Source organism: Sphaerodactylus townsendi, linkage group LG15 (genome assembly GCF_021028975.2).
Source record: "Sphaerodactylus townsendi isolate TG3544 linkage group LG15, MPM_Stown_v2.3, whole genome shotgun sequence".
In the NCBI taxonomy this organism is placed as follows: Eukaryota; Metazoa; Chordata; class Lepidosauria; order Squamata; family Sphaerodactylidae; genus Sphaerodactylus; species Sphaerodactylus townsendi.
Window position 1 is genome coordinate 28,293,642 of NC_059439.1, and position 12,660 is coordinate 28,306,301.

The following is a 12,660-nucleotide window of genomic DNA, read 5'->3' on the forward strand; positions in this document are numbered from 1 at the left end:
TAGAACTATCTAACTGAATTGCTAAAATCACCCTTGGCAAAGAAGTGCAATTATTTCTTCTACATCTTGGAAATAGTTTCAGGTGCCCGAATGTGTCGGTCTGCAGTAGAAGAGAAAGATTTAAGTCCGGTTGCCCCTTAAGAGACCAATCATGTCCAGAGTAAGGACTCAAGGCTCTCAAAGTGTCTCGAGAAAGGAATCTTGACTCTTGAAATCTCACACTCTGGAAATCTTGGGTCTTTATGGCGCTACTGGAGTCAAGTCTTGCTCTTCTACACCTTTTCTGTCAACAGAACACAAGAGGTCAGTGTTGACTGCCGCTGCCAATCTTACCTTACAGATGTCAGCATTGTGAAACCAGTGTCGGCAAACTAGTGTTCATCTTACCTGTAGATATGCACACACCCAATGATCTGTCTCTAAGGCAACTGCCTGTAAATGTTTTCAGTCACGTTCACCCGTAGCAACAACTGGTCAAAAGCTCCTCCCAAGGGAAGCCAGAGATTCAGGCATAGGGTGATTTTAAGGCCACCATCTCAAAGGAGGCAGCCAAAATATTTTCCAGTCCATTTCACTTAGAAAGGGCCTAAATTGGGACCACTTGGTGTTAAGGGCCTCTCATGCAACAAAAGGAAACCTTGCTACATATTGGGCATTTCTTTGTGCTGTCCAAAAAGCCTGAGACTTATTAATGAGGGTTAGAGCTTTCCTGGGTTTCTTCTGTCCTTAAAGCCATTAGATCACCTCCCTCTTATCCAAGTGAAAGGTTCCAATTCCCACTGCTGTGTTATAACAGTTCCAGTGGAATTCTTTGGGTTTTGCCCACTCTTCCCATTCCACTCTAAATTATCCTTTTTAGCACACTCCTCTGTTAGCCAGCATGGTGTAGTAGTTAAGAACAAGTGCACGCTAATCTGGAGTACCAGGTTTGATGCCCCGCTGTGCCACTTGAGCTGGGGAGGTTTATCTGATGAACCAGATTAGCCTAGGCACTCCCAACACACGCCAGCTGGCTGATCTTGGGCTAGTCACAATTCTTCAGAGCTCTCTCAGCCCCACTCATCTCACAGTGTGTTTGTTGTGGGGGAATGGAAAGGAGATTGTAAGCCCCTTTGAGTCTCCTTATGGGAGAGAAAGGAGGGATATAAATCCAACTCTTAATCCAGAATGAATTCAAGTGGGATGAGGAGACGGCCTTATTAGAAGACCCTTCCCTCCCTCAAGAGTGGACAGAAGCTAGGCCCAGAGTCCAAGCCGTACTTATCTGCCGGCTGCTACCCGTTCCCTTCCCAGTACAGATCTAATTTCAACACAGTGGTATAAAATCCATCCGTCTTCCTCCCTTGCCCGACCTCACACAAGCATATTGCCTCTACAGCCTGGCTCTCCAAATCTTCGATGGGAGGGAGCCAGGAAGAATCCGCTGGCAAGTGCAGCCCCAGCTTCCTGGGGATCTTCACCACCGTCAAGTGGAACGTATCTTGCTTGGGAGGGGGAATCACCGTCAAACCCTTCCTGCGAAAGGCATCTTCCAAAGTGCGGACCAGTGTTCCCAGATCAGCCACAGAGGTCGGGCACATGTAGAGCACGCGGGAATGGAACATCTCCACCCCCTGGAAGGACGTGACCAAGGCAGGGGGCAGCAGCCGACGGTTGTGCGTTTGCAGCTCCTGCAGAGCCGCAATAGCTCTGTGGATCTCTTCGGGGGTGTCTAAACGCAGCAGGCATAACGTGAGGTGGAGAGTAGGCAGAGGCACACAGAATTCAGCTAAGTCCGGGCGGACCTTGCAAAGGGTACTCTGGATATGCCCCGCCGCTTTCCGAATCTCAGAACTTGTGACCTGGATGGCCAGGAAGTGGGTCGGGCGCTGTCTGTGACAAGGAAAGTGTCTCCCAGTTCTGCTTTCAGAAGCCCCGTTTTCTTCATCCTCCTCCCCTACCATTGGCTCATCTTCCTGTTTCATGCCAACCAACGTGGACAACTCTTCCTCGGGATGTCCTACTGTGCCCGACTCGGCCACTTTTCCTCCTGCCTCCCCGGTTGCTGCACTTCCATCCAAGTTTTCCACCGTTTCCCCAAACTGCTCAACTGCCTCCTGTCTGCCGGCTGCTCCGTCCAAGCCCTTTTCTACATCTCCGGCTGAATCAAGACTGCCCTCTTCTCCCGTTCTCCCTCCTCCTTCATCTGGAGCACGGCCGTGCGCCTTTCCCCCAACAGCCTCTGCCGCAGCTTCTTCTTCCTTTATCACCTGTAAGATGGTTCTCCCGCCGCCTGTAGACCCAAAGACGTCGTCTGTGCGGCTGGCTTTGTCCCACACGCTCCCCGTATTTGAAGTACTGGATTCTATGTTTGGGGATAGCCAGCACCCCGGGCGCGGCCGAAGCCAGGTCCTCCCAGGAGAAAGCGGCAAAAGGTTCTTCTAAGGTCAGCTTAAGATACTGCCGATCAGGTAGCCCGATGGTGGAAAGCGATTCAATAGCCCGGCACCCGGGGGTCCCATCCGCAGCCTCTATGCGAAGGGAGATGACGTCCTCGGCAGTTTTCATGGGAGGTTTTTTCTCCGCGGGAGGGTGCAGGGAAAGTTCCTGGCTGGGAGGTCTGTGGTCTTCTAAATTGCAGGTGTTGCCTGGATCAGTGGGGTGGAGATTGCGGCAACGAGTCCCAAAGCGGCAGCGCCCTTCCTTGAAAAAACGGCACGGGGTTTTCCCCTCGAGCGTGCCGTTCTCACCTGGTGTTGAATCAGCAACGGGTGACGGTGATTCTGCAGCAGCGTCAGAAGGGTGGGTGGCAGGATTCCCAGCAGCGGGGAGTGGCAACTCTGCCATTGCTTAAGAGGTAATGGCTCTGTGGGAGGAACAGAATTAGAATCGGGAAAGGGAATTTGACCTGTCTCCTGTTTTCACTCACCAATTGCATCGGGGCAATGCGGGACAGGTGGAATTAAGGGGCCATGGGCACTGTAAGGGTGCCAACTCTGGGTTAGGAAATTCCTGGAGGTTGGGGGAAGCTTAAGGAGGCAGAATTTGGGGCAGGGCTTCAGCAGGTGTTAATGCCCAAGAGGCTACACTCCAAAGCTGTCGTTTTCTGGAGTGAAACCAACCTCTTTAGACCGCAGATCAGCTGTAATTTCAGGACACTGCACGGTCCCACCTGTAGGTTATCAATACAGCTACTCTACACCACTGGCTATAAGGCCAATAGTATGAAACAAACGTGTGCCATATAAGGCTGACTCTTACCATAATTCAATTGTAATACGAATAAAAAATTATCTAGCTCAATCAAGGCATCAATATTTTTGTAAGAAGCCGCTACCGAAGCCTCAATCACGCGAAATAAAATTTCTACTCACATTAAGCCAAATGAAGTTTCTCTACTCATTGTTTCGGTGAACCATAACATTTGACTATTATTATTATTATTATTATTATTATTATTATTATTATTATTGATACAAAAATAGTTATACACAGCAAACAAGATCAATATGCTGGATTTTGTATTACATCACACGTCAGACACTTCCCAAGCATCTAGGACTGTGCGATGTATCGACGAATAATGCGTGCAGAGCCGAGTAGGGTGGCCTTTTGCAGCTGACATATGGTGATTTTGTCAGCGCCGATTGTTTTTAAGTGCCGTCCAAGGTCTTTAGGCACTGCACCCAGTGTGCCGATCACCACTGGGACCACCTTTATTGGTTTGTGCCAGAGTCTTTGTAGTTCAATCCTTAAATCCTCATTATTATTATTATTATTATTATTATTATTATTATTATTATTATTATTATTATTATTATTATTATTATTATTATTATTATTATTATTATTATTAATTTGATTTAATATACCGCCCCATCCCCGACTAGCACGTTCCTTTGGTGAAGTACAGAGTTGTGAACAATTAGTTGTGGACGATGACACTGTATTTGCTTTTGAACATAATCTGAAGTTGTGTAACTTGATTGTGGGAACTAAGTAGCTTCTTACAAAAATATGGAAGCCGCGATTGACCTGAATAAGTTTTTACTCAGGCCAAATCTGGATTGCAACAAGATACAGCGCAAGTTTGTTCAGTACTGTTGTACTTCTAGCTAGTGGAGCAAAGTGGTTGTATTGATATCTTCTGGTTTCCCCTGAGTTTGTTTTTTGACAAGGGGGGACTGGCCTGGAGGTTGGCATCCCCAGGAGGCAGGGAAGACAGAATATATCATAAACAGAGGAGCTTCTATCACTGCAGAGTCATCCAAATACCTACAAGGAGACTAGAGAAGCATGACAGCCAGTCCCAACCCCATGCACAGCTGGGTGGGACTTGCCCGGGCAAGCCGGAGTTGCTTCCTCAAGTGCTGGGAGCGCCCTTCTTCTACTCCCTGAGCATTCCCTGCCCCAGCCTAGCTCTTTTTCTGCCCGCTCTTCTACACGCGGGTCAACTCATTCTCACGTACACAAATGCCTTGTCCCTAGAATGCGGGCGGGGGCTCTTGCGGGCAAGTACAGCGCCGAGCACATGCTTTGCGAAGAGGAGAACAGACAGCCCAAATCGGAGACCCAAAACCTACCTTATTCTCCCAGCCAGCCAGTCGATCCCCGGCCCCACACGCCCTTCTTTGACGGCGATCCCCAAGGTATCAGTCGATCTCCACCGCTGTTTTGTTTCCTGATCTGTCCTTCCTGGAGACAAGGGCGGAGGCGGACCTTAACGGGAACCTCTTGAAAGCATGATGGGATGTTGAAGTCACCCACCCAACAATTCCCACAGGCAGCCAGCAGAGGGCGCGCTTCCCCCAATTGGCGTCCTTTTAACGTGCTCAAGAGCCCTTTGGGCAGGATTTCATTTGCCCCAGGGGTTAGTTTTGGCGCATAAGGGGAGGATTACCCTCGAGCATGGACAGAGTTTTTTCCCTCACCACTGACAAGCTGGTGTCTAGATTGTAGGGATTGCTGATTAAGACCTTGAAACCAGAGGGTGTTCGACTCCAGATGGGCTTGCTATGAGGATAGCAGGTCCTATTAGTATTGCTAATTAAAGAGAACCATTCTGAAGTAATCACAAGTAGTATGCTGGGCAGAGGGGAGTGTGCTGCCCATATTTCTCTTTCTCCTCCAGGGGCTGGAAATGCTGTTTACTACTTTTTAAAAATAAATTCTTAACATGAATGGTCCAAGCTAGCTGGAACCTGTCAGATCTCAGAAGCAAAGCAAGGCTGGGCCCAGGGGCGTAACAAGGCAAACTGTAGCCCTGGCTTTGGCCACACGTGCCTCCTTGGGCAGGGGAGCCGCTGAGGACCCTGCTGCTTCCAGTGGCCAAAGTCATGAAGAAGCGCCGACCCGCCCTTGTGTTCCCCCTCGACCATCGTTATAACGGACCCTATCCCTATTACAAGCGCCGACCCGCCCTTGTGTTCCCCCTCGAACATCGCTATAACGATCGCTATAACGATCGTTGTAATGGACCTTATCCCTATTACAAGCACCGACCCACCCTTGTGTTCCCCGACCATCGTTATAACGATCGCTATAACGGACCCCATCTCTATTGCAAGCGCCGACCTCCCTTGTGTTTTCCCCCCCAACCATGGTTGTAACGATCGCTATAACGGACCCGATCCCTATTGCAAGCGCCGACCTTATGTTTCCCCTCGACCAGCGTTATATAGGTTCCTATCGATTATAAGGGGGTCGAGGGGGGGGGACACACAAAGGGGTGTCGGCGCTTGTACTTCATGACTTTGGCCACTGGAGGGCAGCAGCCAGCGTCCTGGCCTCGTGCGAAGGCTGCCCTCCAGTGGCCATAGTCATGAAGTACAAGCGCAGATACCCCTTGTGTCCCCCCTGACCATCATTATAACGATCGTGCGAAGGCTGCCCTCCAGTGGCCATAGTCATGAAGTATAAGCGCAGATACCCCTTGTGTCCCCCCTCGACCATCGTTATAACGATCATATAACGGACCCTATCCCTATTACAAGCGCCGAGGGGCCTCAGCGCTTGTAATAGGGATAGGGTCCGTTATAACGATCGTTATACGCTGGTGGGGGGGACACAAGGGGGGTCAGCGCTTGTAATTCATGGCTTTGGCCATTGGAGGGCAGCAGCTTCGCACGAGGCCAGGACGCTGCCTGCTGCCCTCCAGTGGCCAAAGCCATGAATTACAAGCGCTGACCCCGTCCCTCTCTCGACCAGCATATAACCAATCATTATAACGATCTATTGTCAAAGGCTGAGTACTTTGGTAACTAGTGTTTTCAACATTTTGTTTTGCCCTGAACTGCAGCTGTGAACTTTACCGTTCGCTCCTGACAGGATCTATATTTTGAAAAGAAAAGTTCTGCAAATGAATCTGTCACACGGTGGGAAAGGGATTGAAGGGCTCTTTGTACCACCTCAGAAGGCTGCTTTCGACGCTCCAGATGGGGCCAAGTGTCCGCTTGCATGGCCAATTCTCAAGAACTGGCTCCAAAGTCCTACTGAAGCAGCTGGGAGCGCAACCGTATCATGTCAACTGGTAACTAACACACTCAGCCCTTTTGTGGAAGACTGCGGAGTCCAGGCTTGGCGCCACGACCCAGCAGAGAGGGGGAAAGGCCTCCCCGTGGTTTCTCCTCCAGCTGGTGCGCTTCACAGGTTGCCTTTGCCATGACTTCCCTTGATCCCGCCAAGTCTGGATTGTGTCACTGGAGGCCCCCTGATCTGTTTATCCTCCGGCAGGAAATGCACAGCTGGGAGAGAGAGACCAGCCAGCGGAGGCACCAGACGCCCAGATAAGGCCGGGAAGAGATGCTACAGCTGGAGAATTCAAGCTCCGTTCCTGAGCTTCCCGAACAAATCTGCAGTAACCGCAGCTACAGTGATGTTGGTCACAAGGGCCCCGTCCGCACATGCAGAATAACACGCTTTCAATCCACTTTCACAGTCGTTTGCAAGTGGATTTTGCTGTTCCACACAGCAAAATCCAGCTGCAAAGTGCACTGAAAGTGGATTGAAAGCGTGTTATTCTGCATGTGCGGAAGGGGCCAAGGAGGGAAGGTCCGGCCGTCATCCTCCACAGTCACCAGTCTGGCCTTCTTCAAGAGGCCCTCTTAAGGTTCCCCAAACATCTCCCCCCCCCTCTAAAATTACCCCAGGAGACATCACTATATTGATCGGGTGCGATAACTGAGCGTCAGAAACCAAAATGAAGCTCCAGATATTTCCAGAGGGAAAAATAAGTCTGGATCAACATGTAAAGATTACATCCAAAAGCAATACCATGTTTCCCTGCATATAAGACAGTGTCTTATCTTAATTTTTGCTCCCAAAGATGCGCTGTGTCTTATTTTCAGGGGATGTCTTGTTTTTTTGTGTTCTGTTCGTCGGGCATGCTTCCAAACAACAACTTTGCTACGTCTTACTTTCGGGGGATGCCTTATATTTCGCACTTCAGCAAAGCCTCTACTATGTCTTATTTTTCGGGGATGTCTTATATTAGGGGAAACAGGGTAGCTGGGCTCGGCAAGGGTCAAGGCAGACCAACCGAGGAACACCCCTAAGGAGAGGACAAATGTTTCTGGTCTGTAGCAGTTTCTGTGCCTTGAGCAACCAACATTATAAGAAAAGGGGGGGGGGGCAGAAGGCAGGGGAGAAGAAAACAAGGTGTTGTGGTCATGATGAGCAGCAGTGGCGTAGTGGCTAAGAGCAGTGGCTAAGAGCAGGTGCACTCTGATCTGGAGGAACCGGGTTTGATTCCCCGCTCTGCCGCTTGAGCTGTGGAGGCTTATTTGCGGAATTCAGATTAGCCTGTGCACTCCCACACACGCCAGCTGGGTGACCTTGGGCTAGTCACAGCTTCTCGGAGCTCTCTCAGCCCCGCCCACCTCACAGGGTGTTTGTTGTGAGGGGGGAAGGGCAAGGAGATTGTAAGCCCCTTTGAGTCTCCTACAGGAGAGAAAGGGGGGGATATAAATCCAAACTCTTCTTCAAACTCTTCTTCATGTTGACGAAGCCAATTGCTGACTGAAATGGTTTTAAGAAGGAATGTAAAAGAGGTTGCTCAAATTTGATTAAGTTAGAATATGGCAGTTTCTTAAACACACCAAGTTTTCTTTCTTCAACTACATTGGGGAGAGGGAAGGAAGAAGGGCCTCTGGTGGGATTAACGTATCTCCTTGCAGCGTGGTGTGTCGTGGTTTAGAGCAGGGGACTCTAATCTGAAGAACCGGGTTCGATTCCCTGTTCCTCCACATGAAGCCTGCTGGGTGACCTTGGGCCAGTGGAGATAACACTCTGTTTTAATGGAATGAGCCTGGCTCACCATCTCCGTGGTGGCGTCGAAGAGATGACAGTCCTTTGGGCCGGCACCCTATTTCACTTACCAGAGACCTGTGCAGAACAAAATGGCTTCCGCACCATCAGGGACGTGTGCAGAACAAAATGGCTTCTGCGCCATCAGGGACCTGTGCAGAACAAAATGGCTTCCACCCCATCAGGGACCTGTGCAGAACAAAATGGCTTCCGCACCATCAGGGACCTGTGCAGAACAAAATGGCTTCCGCACCATCAGGGACCTGTGCAGAACAAAATGGCTTCCGCGCCATCAGGGACCTGTGCAGAACAAAATGGCTTCCGCTCCATCAGGGACCTGTGCAGAACAAAATGGCTTCCGCTCCATCAGGGACCTGTGCAGAACAAAATGGCTTCTGCTCCATCAGGGACCTGTGCAGAACAAAATGGCTTCCGCACCATCAGGGACCTGTGCAGAACAAAATGGCTTCTGCTCCATCAGGGACCTATGCAGAACAAAATGGCTTCCGCACCATCAGGGACCTGTGCAGAACAAAATGGCTTCTGCGCCATCAGGGACCTGTGCAGAACAAAATGGCTTCCGCGCCATCAGGGACCTGTGCAGAACAAAATGGCTTCCGCTCCATCAGGGACCTGTGCAGAACAAAATGGCTTCCGCTCCATCAGGGACCTGTGCAGAACAAAATGGCTTCCGCTCCATCAGGGACCTGTGCAGAACAAAATGGCTTCCGCGCCATCAGGGACCTGTGCAGAACAAAATGGCTTCTGCTCCATCAGGGACGTGGCTGTGTCTCGCCAGCAGCCGAAACAGCTGCGGTGACATTTTTTGAGAGATCTCACCCCCCCTTTTTTTGCTGACACTTGTAAAACCTTATCACTGTCATACAGGAAGGGCAGGAAGAGATGGAGAAAGGCGATTTTAAAAAGCACATCTGGGCAAGGGCATTTTTTACAGGGTGCATACATTAGTCCCACACCCAGGCAATTGTGCGGAAACATGGAAGCATTATGCAGAAGGGCACGGAGCGACTGCCGTCCCAACCCTGCCTCAGACACAACCACAAACAATCTGCTAGCCTTCAAGGTGCCACCAAATGACTCCGTGCCATTTTGACTGCATGGTTTCCGCTCTGGAATCTAGGGCTACTTGGGTGTCCGCGAGAACGGGCCACCTACGCCGATTGCCACGAGTCCTGCGTGGATGCAGAGAACCAACCGCCCACAACACCCTTTGTCCTGGAAGCGCGGCAAGAAACGCGGATGCACAAATGGAAAACGAAGCATCTGAAACTAATATTCTTTTAATTACATTTTGGTCACCATTCAAATGTTCTGCTACTAGAATTAAACTTAACATGAGGTTGGGGGGGGCGGGGAAGGATAGGCATTTTATACATCGCAATCCATAAAATGAGCTATTACAAAATAAAGAGATATACAGACAGAACCGTCTCGTTGCATGAACCATGAAAGTCACAGAGGTTTTGGACTTAAATGTGGGGGCGGGGGGGGGGGGGGATAAATGAGGACACAGGTAGAGGTTGTTCCCTGCCCCCTCCAAGAGAAGGACAATCAGAGCCCAGCCCCAATTCATTTTGCAGTCAGTCAAAGGGTTGCCGATTTCAGGTTGAGCTTAACCACTGACCAAAATTAAAAACGGTCTCTGCTGGAGAAAACAGCGGCTTTGGAAAACGGGTACCCTGCGGAGGTCTTGACCCACCTCCCAGCCTTCTGCAGGATCTACCCCCAAATCTTCGGGGATTTCCAAAACCAGATTTGGCAACCATAGTCAGTGGCCGGTGGTCCTCGATGCAAACGTCAAGCAGTCTTAAAAGAGTATCAGTGGGGAGAGACACAACCTCTGCCGAAGGAAACTGCGCCCACCTTTCCTGCTTTAACGACAGTGAGAGAAAAGGACAACTTCCCCGGGAAGAGAAAAGGACAATTTCCGAGACAGCGTAATACTTCAGCATTTCGAGCATTTAAAGAGCTTCACATAACACATTTTCTTCTTTGTAATTCTTACAACGATCCTGCAGGGCAGGAATTTTTCACCTCTTACTGCTAGTGGGAGATACTATAGCTTGGCAGAGGTGACATTTAAACCAGAAGCTTCAGTCTTTTCGCCTCTACATCATGCCACCTCTCTACGTAGATGGGTAGAAAATAAAATAGGAGATAATAAAGGTTTTTTTTTTTAAATCATCTTCGCCAACCATCTTGTCTGCTCACATCTCGGCCCTTTGCAGGACTCCCAACTCTCTGCTTAGAAGACTCTCCAACTCCTTTCAGAGAGCTAACTTCAAACCACTTCAAATGTAAGATTCATCTCACCGTAGGGGCTGCTTTGGAGGGTGGAATCCATGGAATTATAGAAGAATAGTTTGGATTTATACCCCCCTTTTCTCTCCTGTAAGGAGACCCAAAGGGGCTTACAATCTCCTTTCCCTTCTCCCCGCACAACAAACACCCTGCGAGGTGGGTGAGGCTGAGAGAGCTCCAAAGAACTGTGACTAGCCCAAGGTCACCCAGCTGGCATGTGTTGGAGTGCACAAGGTAATCTAGTTCACCAGATCAGCCTCCACAGCTCAAGTGGCAGAGTGGGGAATCAAACCCGGTTCCCCAGATTAGAGTGCACCTGCTCTCAACCACGATGCCACTGCTACCACATTATACCTCAAACCGCCCCCCTTGACCCTCTCAAATATCCAGGTATTTCCCAGTCCGGAGCAGGCAGCATTATATATCAAGGGCTTGCCATGCACAGATAATACGAATTAATAACAAAATGGACAACGATAATGTTACTCAGAACCATCCTCCCAAGATATTTAAACTGCGTCCCCGTCATTCAGGACAGGCAAGAGGAGAAAGAGTCTGAAGTTATTTTTTTGCAGCGGCCAAAACGCTCGCCCATTCACGTGACAATCAAACCCGTTTCAGTTTTTTCTGAACGAAATCTGCCATACGAAGAAAAGAAACCCCTAACCTAGATTAGATCCCCATCCCTAAGCAGACGCCGCCAAAAAAACAGGCAACTTTTTCCAAATCCCTTTGTCAACAGGAACTGTGTTAAAGGGTAACTAAACCTGAGCAATGCAGTGGTTGGAAATCACAGTACAGCTAAACTGTGACGGATAAGGAAGGGGGGGGGGCACGGACAAGTAGCGGCACCAACAGAGGAGTCGAAAGGGTAACTCAGGAGACACCGCTGCTGCTGGAGAAACGAACAAGGTGGGCCTCCCGATGGCTTATCAGCTGCCGCCTCTTGAGACGTGCGGGTTGGAGCGACCCACAGTTCAAAGAAGCCTCTGTCCTGGTATCGGTGCAGACAGGTCCAGAGATGTTCAAAAGAAAAAGACGAGTGTGCCTGGGTGTGCGTCACTTTAACAAAAGGCAGATCAGGGCAAAGGGCAAAAGGGCGGGGCGTTTAGGTTGATGAATTGGGGCTCTGGAATCACAGCTTTCAAAAGGGTCTATCCAATATCAGCCAGTAAGCTCCCTTGCATCCTAGCTGGCAAGTCTACGAAATGGCATTCAGCTTCAAGTAGCTCACAGGAGAATGCAATCCAGTTCCCGGTGGAGAGAGGTATAGTCCGTTGGCGCGACCCAGTGATCAGATCACTCGTCTGGGCCGCATCGCAACTTCCAGAGAAAAAAATGTACATTGTATTGTCGAAGGCTTTCACGGCCAGAATCACTGGGGTGGTGTGTGGTTTCCGGGCTGTATGGCCGTGTTCTAGCAGCATTCTCTCCTGACGTTTCGCCTGCATCTGTGGCTGGCATCTTCGGAGGATCTGATGGATCCATCAGATCCTCTGAAGATGCCAGCCACAGATGCAGGCAAAATGTCAGGAGAGAATGCTGCTAGAACACGGCCATACAGCCCGGAAACCACACAGCACCAAAATATACATTATTTCTCCACCCAGTTATTTCATTCCCAGTTTTTACCCTTTGCAAATAAGTCCAGAAAAGTTACCAGCCCTCAGTAAAACAGTACTACCCACCCAGGCCAAAGGTACTTGTGTTAGTCATTTGTGGAACGTGGATAGATTGAAAGGGGGTTGGGGGGGAAGGAAGGAAATTCCTTCCAATTTGTCAAAAGATCTACTTCCTACTTAGCCCGGAGGAGATTCTTCTTAACTGAAATGTGCCACGCAAACTTTACTGACAAACCTGCCCGGCAATCTGTTCCCATTATGCCCAAAACAATCTTAATTCATTCACCTACCCACCCTCTCTCTTGACCGCCTCCCTTAGAACGTAAACAAGGAAATGCCTCCCCTGTTTTCCTTCACCCAAAAGCCAGTGTTTTCCTCCTCTCCAAATTCCTCAGTGTTTTCCTTCCCCCTTCAATTTTACATTAGACCAGAG

The 12,660-nt window shown here is 49.7% G+C and overlaps 1 protein-coding gene across 1 annotated transcript; it reads right to left on the reverse strand.

Moving 5' to 3' along the window:
- Nucleotides 1-1,044: 1,044 nt before the first annotated feature.
- LENG9 (leukocyte receptor cluster member 9) lies at nucleotides 1,045-4,857 on the reverse strand. The gene is given in 3 exon segments (XM_048517804.1): nucleotides 1,045-2,319; nucleotides 2,321-2,845; nucleotides 4,563-4,857. Coding segments are annotated over 2 exon segments (1,551 nt in total). The 5' UTR covers nucleotides 2,827-2,845; nucleotides 4,563-4,857; the 3' UTR covers nucleotides 1,045-1,274.
- Nucleotides 4,858-12,660: the final 7,803 nt, after the last annotated feature.